The 13,916-nt window shown below is 28.8% G+C and overlaps 1 protein-coding gene across 1 annotated transcript in view; it reads right to left on the minus strand.

Moving 5' to 3' along the window:
- Positions 1 to 13,916, minus strand: part of LOC142321790 (uncharacterized) — a 261,736-nt gene that overhangs the window by 41,684 nt on the left and 206,136 nt on the right. The window contains exon 3 of the mRNA XM_075360185.1: positions 2,833 to 3,075. Coding sequence (XP_075216300.1) covers positions 2,833 to 3,075 — 243 coding nt within the window. The remainder of the gene's footprint in view (positions 1 to 2,832; positions 3,076 to 13,916) is intronic.

Raw genomic sequence — 13,916 nt, forward strand, 5'->3', positions numbered from 1 at the left:
GAACGCATATTCGTATGCATTATATTAATTGATACATATTACTGGATCCATGTTGGTAATTTACATAATAATTTAACGAATATCAGGTTTAAATTAACAAGATTAAGTTGATTCATTTGCGGGATAAAAAAAACTCTTCCGAAATTTTGCCTCAAGTGATAAACGAAAAACACAAGAATCCATTAGCATGGACTACTATAAAATAAATTTAATACCTTATTATTAATATAGAGTTTATGTAGCGCTTATAAAAAACAATATATTCAGTTAATAAAACAATTATATTAATTAATAATAAAAAGAAAAAAATAACACCTTACTTGTAGTTAAAATATATTAATTTTGCCGGTAGTTTTTTTTTTTTTTTAATTTTATCGGCATCAGTTATTATGATCATTAGCGCGACAGAAATTTGTAGCGTATGAAAAATGCCATGTCTAACCGAGATTCGAACCTGGAACCTCCAGATGAAAGCTTGAGACGCTGCCACTCAGCCACGGAGATCGCCCGGTTTTTTATTTTAAGCGTATAAAAATACAACTTCATAAAATATATATTATTATCGGAAATACTAATTTGTATCCGATTTATCTGTTCATAAGTGAATGTATAATGAATAAAAATAGGCGCTACAAATAAATGTCATTTAAAATTTTAGGCGGAGTGATAAAGTCTAAGCTTTTTCTCTGGAAGATCCCGTGTTCGAATTCTTGTCAGGTTTGGCATTTTAATAAGCTAAAAAATTTGAATACCATATTTTTCAAGCAAGTTTTAAGTTTAAATGATAAGTTAAAATCTATTTTAAAAAACCTTATAAGAAATTCAAATCAAAAGTAAAATAAAATTGCTTTTATAGTCAAGTGATGGAAGTTAAATTCAATGAGATATACTGTAAATAACAACGATTATTTGCGGGCTTTTTTTTTCCTTTTTCCTGTTTAGCCTCCGGTAACTACCGTGTAGATAATACTTCAGAGGATGAATGAGGATGATATGTATGAATTGAAATGAAGTGTAGTCTTGTACATTCTCAGTTCGACCATTCCTGAGATGTGTGGTTAATTGAAAACCCAACCACCAAAGAACACCGGTATCCACGATCTAGTATTCAATTCCGTGTAAAAATAGCTGGCTTTACTAGGACTTGAACGCTGGAACTCTCGACTTCCAAATCAGCTGATTTGGGAAGACGCGTTCACCACTAGACCAACCCGGTGGGTTGATTATTTGTGGGCTAAATTTTATCAACGTTACTTTAAAAATATATAATTATAATTAATAATTTAAAATGTTTTAACATTTTACTAACCATTTTACTAATGTGTACTTAATATCTTGATAAGTAACAGTTCAGTTAAATTATCTTTTATTAGGTAAAATTGAGCTTCTGCAGAAATCGTTGTAGCATGTTCATATACCAAAACAAAGAAAAAACAATTCTAAATTTTATACCATAAGTCATTTTCTCCACTAGTAAAAGTCTGATTTGTGCACTATATGACTGACTTCCTTGTACGCCTTATAAATTACATATACACATTTTTTTTAAATGAAAGGTACATACAATTTTTATACGATTATAAATTATAATTTTCAATTAATATTAAATAATCAGATGTTTCACCGAATCTGATGTGGACACTATATGACTTCCCTGTACGTCTATTAAATTATATATACACATTTTTAAAAGTACATAGAATTTTATTTCACTAATAATTTCTGATTTTTTCATATTTTTTTTTTATTGTCATTCTTGTATTATTATTTATTGTAAAGCTCTTTTACAATCACAGGTTAATAATTATTAATAAATCAATATATTTAAATAAACAAAAAAACGGTTAAAAAAGGAAATGAAGTCGCATTCGAACCGATGTGCGACCAAACCCTTGTAATCTTTGTTAAATCCAAATTTTCTTTAATTAAACTTTTATTTGGCTGCAACTCTGGAACCAATAAAAAAAGTACCACTTACTATATATCGTTGAAAAGTTCTCAATGAGGATTGATTACTGCGATTAAGAAAAAGTCCAAAATTCAATTTGTTTTAGATTTTGGGCTTGTTTGGACACTTTTGGTCCAGTCGATTGCAATCAAAAGGGGAGGTGCACAACTAGATGTTACAATAGCTCTAAATCCAAAATTTCAACATTCTACGGCTAATCGTTTTTTAATTATACGAGATACTTACGTACGTATCACGCCGAAACTAGTCTAAATGGATGAATATTTGAATCATAAAAATGGAATTATTTTTCGGGGAGAAATATAATTTTTCACTTAAATTGTGTGTTAAAAATTTATGTTGCAGCTATATGTTGTAGCTTTAAAAATACTTTTTTATGGTTCCCCAAAAAAATCCTATCATGCAATGTTACAGCCATAATGATTAAGACTGATTCATGGATTTGCTCTATGCTGTACTATTCTGCTTTTATTCAAAATAAAATAATTGTTGATTTCTTGTAATAGAAATTTTCAGGACTTAACAACGTTATTAGATAAGCTATTTTTAAAATTTTAAATAATAATAATAATAGAACATGTAGGAAACTTTTTAAGTTTGACGAATTTGAAAAATATTGGTGCCAGGGAAAGGAATTTAAAAAAATATTGGATTTAATTTTATGTTTCAATTCATAAAAATCCGATGAAACATTTTCAAGTTTTATTTTAAATGTTTCCTATTTGAATTTGAAATTTAATGAAGAATTGAATTTTTTTTTACTTAATCTAACCCTTTTTTTTCGTTGCAATGAAATATTTTTTCTTACGTTGCAGCTTTCATACCAATAACCAAATTGTTAGTTTAAAAAAACATTAACTTACTCCTTGACATGGCATTGGAGCAGCAAGTTGTCGAACTGAACCTCTTCCCAGAGCTTCTCTTTTCCTCTGAGCTGAAAATAATCTGAGTTCTTTTCTTTCTTCATCGGTAAGACTGTGACAGTATCGTACTTCATTGTCATGAGGTGGCAACTGATGTAATAATTGTCTTACTCGGTGTCGTTCTCCTACAGAATTTACATATGGTACCTTATCTTCTGGAAGAGCCGAAAAATATAGATGGACCTATAAACAAAGAAACGAAAAAATTAATCAATAACTCAAAATATAACAAATTGGAAAATTTACGATCATTATTTCATTCAAATAAAAATTTTATTTAAAAAAAAAATTGTATTTTTAACATATACGAAAAATATTTTAACGATGAAAGTTTTTGAAAATTTTAAATTGTAATTAAGTCCTTATTACAAAAATACTTAATGAATTCGTTTTGATAAGTTATAAGATATTAATAAACAAACTAATGAAACTTTAATATAAAGTGAATTTACGGAAGTAAAACAGCTTGCTGGCAACCTGGGTATAAAATGATACATGTGGTTAGCTCAAATGTTTATAAGTCCCCAGAGTTCTCATAATTTCACCTGTTGCTAATATAACTGTAGTCATTTCAAACACAGTGTGCCTCTTTGAAACAATAAACCGGCCCTAGAAAACTTACGTAATTTAAACACGAGAACTAAGTTCATCCCATGCGGCTTGTCAACTAAAACATTCGACTTGCTGAAACTAGTAATATTTAAGCCACAGCTGGTTTCCTTAATATTAAGTCAAATTAAACAGTATTAAATATTATTAAATTCTGTACCTGTCAACAAAATTTTAATTAACTTTTTGTAATATTGAACTTAAAAAACATTTTTTTACTAATAATTAGGTGTACAAAAGACTTACTCGGTGTCGTTCGCTTACAGAATATATAGTGTATATTATTATTATTATTATTTTAATACCTTAAACGTGGGAATAAAAGTATAGTATAATAATACAGAAATAAAATAAAATAAATATATACGTATAATAGGCTTAATATTTAATTTATTTTGAATTAATATTTTAAAGTTTCAAATAAAGTAGTAGTTTTTCCACAACAAAAAATATAATCTACATACTATTATTTTCTAGGAAGCACCTATAAAAAATTTTCAAACTGTCTAATCTATGATTAAATTTCACAAAAAAAATTCTGATTGCTAGATGTTGAATAATTAATCTCATGTTAGTGGGTTTTATGATACGAGACAGAAATTCCTACCGGTAATAGTTGACTGAATGAAGAGAATTCCTCTTTACATTTTAATTCTATCTTTTTACATTTTGTTAGTTTGTGATGCAATTATGGGCCCATGTGTTTTGCGATTTCTATAAAAAAATTAAGTCTCTTTACTATTAGTCGGAACGATAAAGAGTAGTAGACATAAAGAGTAGTCATACAATTTTCAGATTCAATACATATGTATATACGTTTTTTGTTACTTCACCTTGGGACCGAACCTACTTTGATATGAACAGCCCCAACAAACGTTCAGGAGGAATTACTTACTTCTGCATTTTCTCCGTCATCTTTGTTCGGATTATTTTTATCAACACTGTGAACACCGTGTGCCACGATCGTTCAATCTGCAGCATAGTTTCACTGGAATTTTCACGCCGAATCTTTGGCATGCTTACCTATGCTATAGGAACCGATTGCACATGAACCCCGAGCATTCTGCGGTATCTTCTCTACGCAATAATTACATTCTGTGGAGGATCTCAGCGTCCGCGCGCCCAGGTACACCTTAAAACACCCGTGATCGATAATTATCTGGGTCAAAATGGATCCCAGTTTCCCGTGTTTCTGGTACAACCATCTCAGGTCAGAAATCAATCTGCAGGTCCATCTACATGCTCACCTGTGTACCTCGTCCCTCTTCCGAACGAATAATATTCAAAATTGGTTACTAAATAGGGTCCAGTATAGCTTTAGTCCTTATAATTTGAAAAAGAAGGCTTAAATATTGATGTGATCATTGAATTTTACAACGCTGTAGGTAAGAGTAAGCGCGAAAGACGAAGTTTCTTTGCAAGATTTTTCATATGCTTGTATTTATAGCTACATGTCTTTCTTTCGATCCGGACATGGGAAGGAAATGTTGATGATGTTCGTTAAAAATAGTTCAAATGTTAATGTTAATGAAATAGGCTGTATTTGTGATTTAATTACTCATAAAAGCAAAAGAATGCGATAAAAACTAAACAATTTTATAGAATTTATGAAGATATAAAATCATAACTACACGGCTTTTTAAAATAACACTAATATATATATATATATATATATATATATATATATATATATATATATATTATTAATATAATATAATTATTAATATACATGTATTTAAAAAATTCTCTTACTTCAAAGTGATATATTTTTTCCATATAAGATCAGTAAACACTCGAGCTCCTATAAGGGGCAACTGAAATTATAAACGAAAGGTTTAGGGTTGGGACAAATCATTTTAAAAGGCATTGAAAAACAAACTTTTCGACGTAAAAACAGTCAGACTAAGACAACCCTAATCAAATCGATGGCCATTTAATATCTTTTTATAACTAGATTCAAAAGTGGCCTACTGTACACCCCAAGTAGTGATCTCAGTGAAAACTAGATCATTTCGTGGAAGAAGTATTTTGCCAAATAAACAATATTATAATATTCCTTTTTAGTTTTAAAAAATAATCTCAAAGCGAATAACAATGCATTCCCTGTATTCAGATATACTCATTGACATTATAATCGAGTGAGGTCAGACTTTCTGTCATTTATATATGTAGATACGACTAAACTGTGTGTTACTTCTATTTTGGCAGAAATAGAAACTTGTGTTATGGTCTAAAGCATCGTTTCTTAACCTAGGATTCGCGATCCCCACAGTGCCGTGGTGATATGAAAGAGGGATAGCGAAATTAGCCTATCACTTTAAAGGTAAACAACAATGGACCCATCGGGTTGGTGTAGTGGTGAACGCGTCTTCGCAAATCAGCTGATTTGTAAGTCGACAGTTTCAGCTTTCAAGTTCTAGTAAAGGTAGTTATTTTTTTACGGATTTGAATACTAGATCCGTGGATACCGGTGTTCTTTGGTGATTCGGTTTCAATTAACCACACATCTCAGGAATACTCGAACTGAAACTGTACAAGACTACACTTCACTTACAATCATACATATCATCCTCATTCATCCTCTGAAGTAATACCTGACGGTAATTCCCCGAGGCTAAACAGGAAAAATGGAGGTAAACAGCAGTGAATCATTTTATGACGAAAATATCATTTATTATAAATATTTTACTTACATTTAAGGTAGCACATGTAAAATAATAAAGAAATGTTATAGACGGTTGCGTTTGTTTTTCATTTAACATTTTCTCCATACATCAATGTATATTAGAAACATACAGAAAAAAACTGTTTTCAAGCGATAAAAGACAATTCCTATTTTTAGTTTCAAACGCACTCATACAGCAAAAACCCTTTTTGTAGAGGTAAGACGAGGCGAAAGGAATTAATATTAAATAATAAAAATAGTAAAACCGTCAAACTAATTTACTTTCGAGAATATTCCTGCCATTGTGAATTAACTTCAGAATCATCATTGTTACAATAGTCTCCCGTACAATAGGCGATAGTATATCCTAAAAAAGTTGTAGTATAATTATATCCTTAATAGTTTATAAAATCTGATGTGGACACCACATGACTTCCTTGTACGACAATTAAATTACATATACACATTTTTTTCTGCACTTCATTTAAACTTATTTCATTTGAGAGTGAGATACGATCCTCCAATTTTTTAATAAAAGTGGACAGTTACAGTGGACAATTGCTAAAATATTAGTTTTTATTAACATCAAATATTTATACAATTATTTATTCAACACTCTATTAGGTTATACTAAAAGTCCCTTTATTACTCTTTAAATAAATTGTTTACCAAATAATCCAATAATAAAAACTGATTATTCTACACCGCAAGGTCAAAATTAATATTGGTAACCGGTATACATGAGTTCACTAAACGGGGTAGTTTAATTATTATAAAACCTTTATTTATACGACACATCAGAGATCTGAAATACATACCAGAAATCTTGTGCATACTACGCACTAATGAAAAAAAATTTCAACAATCATTTTAAATTGAGTGCAATTCAAAAATATGTTTTATTTTTCTGTCAAATAATTAAATAAAACTTTTTTTAAAAATAAATATACAATTTTTATAAGAATTTGCTGAGAAAATCCACAAATAATATGATCCTAAATTATAATTTTCAATTAAATATTTTTTTATATTATCAATAAATTATTATTTATTGTAACATTTTTCTACAATCAAGTTAATAATTATTAATCAATATATTTAAATTAAAAAAAGAAAAGTTAAAAAAATTAAATTATAAAAGTTAAAAAATACAAAAACAAAAGGAGATGAAGTCTTGAACCGATGTGCCTTCTCTTTAAAATCCAAATATTTCATTAATACAATAATTTTAATTTAGATTGTAATAGAAAAGGGAGGTGCACAACTAGATATTACAATACTGCTAAATCCAAAATTTCAAAATCCTACGGCTAATCGTTTTTGAGTTATGGGAGATACATATGCACATACGCACGTAAAGACGTCACGCCGAAACTAGTCAACATGGATTCAGAAATGGTAAAAGTGGATATTTCCGTTGAAATATGAACACCGAAATAGTTCGTGACCACAATACTTCCTTTACTTCGTACAAAGAAGTAAAAAAAATGTTTAAAAAATAATAATAAAAAAGGAGATGAAATCTGAAGACCGAAATTTTCGCGATCACAATACTTCTTTACTTCGTACAAGGAAGTAAAGATAAAAATATCTAAAAATTCACTAATAATCACTTATAATGAAAAATTCAGAAGATTATTTTCAAAGAGCCATTCCTTGTTTAAATCTTATTGCTTCTGATTATACAATTAAACAAATTTCACTTGGAAAAACTATGGCATTCTACGGTAAATTCCCAGTTACGTAAAACAATGTTCTTGGTGAAAGAACTTTATTAGAGATAATTTTAAATATAATGGGGTGATGTTACTCATGAAAAAATCATACAAAAATTTCACATTACAGACAGTGTGTTTGATTATTAGTCGCACTGTGTCTAAAAAAAATAAAATAGCTGTGTACACATTGTGTACGGAGTGAATCCTGGGTTCTTAAAAGAGTTCAAGCAGCCAAAATAAGGTGTCTTCCATCCAATAAATGTTGTACAATACAACGATATACGAATTAGGAAGGAATGAAACGTGGAGTCTGCATATTACTTAATAAGACAATCAAAAGGCGTTAAAAACTACATGTTGAGAGAATGGATAAACTTGATTTCCTGAAGCATTTATGTTTTACTGAACTGAAGGTCGGAGAAGTGTGGGAAGATTATGAAGCCGCTGGTGATGCTTTTTGAAGTCTAAACGGGCAAATTGCTTACTACGTATTAGATAAGGTCAATGATCTATAAATATGATTGAATTTTTAGTATGTAACATTCTTCTTAGTAATGGTTATATTGACAATAATTATTAAACAGAAATTTACTAAAAAAAGAATCGTTGATATAGGGAGGAAAAAGACGCTAGAGACGTCGATATTTTTAATTTTTATCTTTTTTTGGCTTGATATCACAGCCTAAACTTAAAGCTTGTGCATAGGATATGGAAATATAATTTTTTATGAAGGATGCCATGCCTGATTGGGAATCGAACCCAGGACCTCCGGATGAAAGGCAGAACCTAAAAAAAAAATATTTATTTTATATTTTTGTTATCGCGTGCGCGATCTCCCTCCTCCCACACACACAAATATAAAAAAGGAATTGAAGGCCTTTTAAGGAAGTTTTACATACGAAAACAGTTTTTGCGAAATGGTGTTTGAAAACATTTCTAGAGTTAATTGTCTCTGAAAAAATTAAGAGAAGCCTTAATATTTCCTTGCAGAAAAGGGAAATTACAACTTCTTGTGAGCTTAAAATTCATTAATTTAGTTAGTTTTAAAAATGAAATACATACAAGTATTTCAGATACAGAAATTATTAATATTCAGTCTAATAATAGGTAGTAGAAGATCGACATAGTTTTTAATATTTTTAATCATCGAATGTATTGTAGAATATTTATAAAATTTTTCTATATACTCGTTTATTCAGTAGAAAATTAAAGAAAAACATTAAAATATTTTAGAATATGTACGAATATATGGAATCCATAAGCATTCAAATTCCTTAAGCATGAATTAAACATTCATTCTGAGGTAAAGGAGCTACTAACGGAAGTTGCTTTCTCTGAAAGTAATCATTTAATATTGTATAACAAGTCCCCGTAATGATCAAATGAATTTATATATGCAAATGGTTTGTTAAATCATAATATATTCTACATTTTTGATTTTAATCAGCAATTAATCTTAATTTTCTGTCACTTCATTTATATGATTCAGTTCTTTACACATTTAAAAAAAATGGATTTAATTTAAAATGGATAAAATGTTTGTGATGAATATCAACTTTTATGTCATTTATAAATTATAAAGAAAAGTTTTAAAAACAGCCAAAAAACTGTTTCTTTTACATTTTCTTGGTTAATTGATGTTTTCATTTTCTGATAATGAAAAATCTTAGGCAATTTTTTATTGGCTGTACGTTTTAAAGTGAAATTAAAAAAAAAATTTTTCATTTTTAACATAGTAAACGAAAACAAATCAAAAACTTTCTTGGGAGGTTATTTTGCGGGTGGGATAGCAGAAAAAGTACAAAAATTTTGATTTTTGGAATTTTTAAAACTTTTTTCGTGTATCATTTATTTTTCTTCTATATAAGTATAAATAACCAATTCAGCAAAATATAAGAACTTCATCATATTTTTTTTTTAAACAGATTAATGAGCTCGTGACTTATAATGGAGTTGTGTGTGTATATATTACCGTGAAAGACCAAAATTAAAGAATATCAATATTCTCCGGCGAACGTCGACACATACCAAATACGTCGGCGAATACCGAAATATTTGCTTATATTATTATTTATTCGGACTTTGCCGGTATATTTCGACAAATACAGATAAGCTCTGGTGGGGTCGAAACGATAGCTAGAAGTTAAAAAAAAAATCACCCAATACCAATCTCTAAGGTAAATAGATTATGAGAAATCATCGTAAAAATCTAATTAACGTTCAATATACAAACTATATATGTCAATACCCAACATAAAGAGACGATTAATCAAATTCTCTGCATTCATCATGCACTGATGGTGAAAGTTGAATAAAAAATTCTTATAAAAAAATTGAACAAAGGGCAAACCATCTGGCCATTTATTTGCATCCTTATCGTTTACACATGCAGTTAACATATTCTGTTTATCCTGATTGGCCCATTCAATTTATAAAATGCTGAAAGTCTGATTAAATTTTAGTAAAAATGCGGTGAATTTGATTGCCTCCCAATGTTGGAGAACACTTATCTGTGTTCGACGACATATACCGGCGAAGATCCGAATAAGCAAATATTTCGGTCTTTCACCGACGTATTTGGTATGTGTCGACATTCACCGGAGAATATTGACATTTGCCAGATATTGGTCTTTCAAGGTAACATATATATATATATATATATATATATATATATATATATATATATATTTTTTTTTTTGTTATTTATTTTAACATTAATGTACAATCTAATCTATTCTTTAATGTTGTAAATCCCTTTCCTTCTTTATGAATTTAGGCCTTTCAGTGCACATTCACGAAATAAAGCATTTCAAATCGTATTTATTTGTAACAGAAAAACCTAGGTAGCATTTTTACGAAAAAACTGAAATAATAAACTTAGCCAAGAAAAAATACTTTACGTAATAGATTCAAATACGTTTAAGTTTAATTTTTATTAAAAACTGAAAATACGAGTATGTTATGAAATGGGGGTGCCAACACTTACATGATGCATACTCAAATCAGAGGATTTACTAGGGACCTTCCACTTCTACTACTGAATTAAAAGACAAACCTGGTTGTTCATTACGGCTTCACAACAATGGTTTTGTGTGTGCGCGTGTGTATGACATGCTTTCTCCAGAACGCGAGGGAAAACTAGCATGAAGGCTGTGAGATCGAATTTATTACCTCATTTCCCTTAAGCTTGGACACCACATTAGGCTTAGCCGCTTGAATCTAGCAGTCGTACTCAGCAATCAGCCTTTCTTAATCTGCAGTATCTGTGAGAAAGTAGAAATCCATCTAGCTCATCTTGGATGAAGTCATGCGCTATTTCATATATTATGTGACGGCATATATGATGGCTTCTAATAACAGCCTCACATCAGACGTTCCAATTAGAGGTCTTACACATTATTTTATCTGTCACCAGGATGATATCAATATAACATTTTCTCAGTTTCATAGAGAATGTTACCGGTAGTTTGGCATAATTAGCTCACAATAAAGTTGTAGTTTCTAGAAATTAGCCCTCTTGGGGAGTCTGTTAGTAGAGATCCTTAGAGGGATGACCGAGTTCGAATCAAAACTACAGGAAGAAAATGTGAAAAGAACGTTTAATTCATAGAAGACTAGAATCAATTTAAATAATTATGGTAAAATAAATTTAAATAAATTCTTATGTGTATAACAAAGTTACATTCTTACATTTGAATCAGCACCCAAATTTCAATAAAAAAAACTTCTACAATTTAAGCAAAATTTTACCACTCTACTGTTATGAAATTTTATGATGTTAAGAAATAATAAAATAATAATGTAATAAAATAATAATAATAATAAAATAATAATAAATAATAATGATGTGCTCATTTTATGAACCATCACTCTGTACAATGGAATGATGAAATATTATGTAGGTGAATATCACGTTGTAGATTGTTGTAATTATTTTATAATTAATGTTACTTTTGATATCAACAGTTGGCTATGTTTTTAATTTGGTGTCAACTTCTAAAGTCAAAATTACAGTGAAATTTGATTGATTTTAAATATAATTTTAAATTTAATGAGTCATTTAATATTAAGATATTTATAAAATAAAATAACTATTTTAAAATTTGAAAAAATTACCATTTATTAAGTACATTTTCCTGAATTCACAGAACATCATATTTTAATACAATAACCTACAATCAATTACAGAAATAGTTAATCCAGTTTTTTAATGGTTTACTGTAACTACGAATTATACTGTAAGTAAAAACATATTTTTAACATATGCGAATAATTTTAACGTCTTTTATAGTCAACGCAAACGGGTGTTTGTTTATGTAATATACTGGATGAGAATTTACTTTATAAATAATTTTGTCAAAATAAATAATAGTCCAACCATTACTTTCTTCGTAACATAAAACATTAAATTCATCGTATTTTGTCCCAATATCTTCATAAATACAATAGTTTACAAAAATCTAAAATTTTAATGTTCTGACGATATAAAAGTTGAGATAGGGACCCACCTCCCAACCGCACTTATTACCACCCCACCATTATAGTTATGGTTCAACCATGTTTACTATTGTTAATTTTTAATGTTATCTACCTTGTTTATTATTCTTTACTCTATTTCTTTATTTGTTATCTTTATTAATTCTTGTTTTTCTTGAGTTTATTTAATTTTAATTAAAATTTTCTTATGCTGATGGTATTTCTCTTTCTTTCAAATTTCTGCGGTTTATGTGGTTATTTTTAATCCGCTCTTTATCTGTGAACTTTTTCTTTTACAATTCTTCTTTTTTTCTTATATATATATATATATAAGAATTAGCCCTATGAAGCCCTATAAGAATATTTTATATATATATATATATATATATATATATATATATATATATATATATATACTTCTTTTGATGTAGTTTTAAATGATCTCAGTAAGACAGCAGAGATTAAATAGGTTTAATTCTATCACTACCTCTAATAGAACTGAAATAAAACTAATATGACAGTTCCTTAGAAACTGACTTAACAGTGGCCAAATATAAACAATTAATAATATAATTTGTAAAATAAAACTATTCATACTACACGGGAGAGCAGATGACAATGGTAAAGTACTTTCTTGGTGTTTCTTCTGCTTGATTGAAAAGAGTATGGCGGGAACTTGAAGGTGTTTTATAGATAGTTGTACGTTTCTCTACCCAGATTCGTAATTAATGGTTTGATGATTAGTGTTGCCTAGGCATGTTTGGGCTTTTTGACCACGTATGTGTATTAGTTTTATTACGATCAACATGGCTAATGGCCTTAGAATCAGATGAAATTTAAAAAAATTCCTTCTAAACTCGTTTATAAAAAGTTTACTTAAATTCTAAAACTAAATGCCTGTTTTGATTGTTTAACAATATTAATCATCAGTAGACACAAAGGAAATTATATATATATATATATATATATATATATAAAATTCCTATAAACAGTAAAATAATTATAAAACAAGTACTGTCACTAGAGTTTTTAGAAAAAAAGTAAAAAAAAAATTCAATACAAATAACAGGATGCAGTGGTGTTGAGTTGAATATGTGTTGTATCGGTTGTTTTAGGTTTTCCAATAGAAATCAAAATAAATTTAGCTTAAAAACATGTAAGCCATTGATCATTTTCGATTGAAATTACTCACCACGACCTAATACACAACGTTAATTAAGGTTTGATAAATAAAAATCTAAATATAGAAATACAAGAATGGCATAACCCTTAACCAATTAAATAGATCCACGAACAGAATTTAATGTAAAGGATAATCTAATTTTACGATTGAAAACTTTCATAAAAAAGTTTTAATACATTTAAAATTCAGAAAACCTATTGCGCGTATTGCTGCTGAAGTTATTAAATAATGAAGTTTCTGTTTCACTATTGACAAGTAATTTTCACATCTCTAATTCACACTCTTTGAAATGGTCATTTCTAATAATATGATATTTGCAAGCAATATCGGGAGATAACCGATTTCTTTCGTCTTTTATATTTAAAATCAGCTG

This window comes from Lycorma delicatula, chromosome 3 (assembly GCF_047948215.1).
Source record: "Lycorma delicatula isolate Av1 chromosome 3, ASM4794821v1, whole genome shotgun sequence".
Taxonomy (NCBI): Eukaryota; Metazoa; Arthropoda; class Insecta; order Hemiptera; family Fulgoridae; genus Lycorma; species Lycorma delicatula.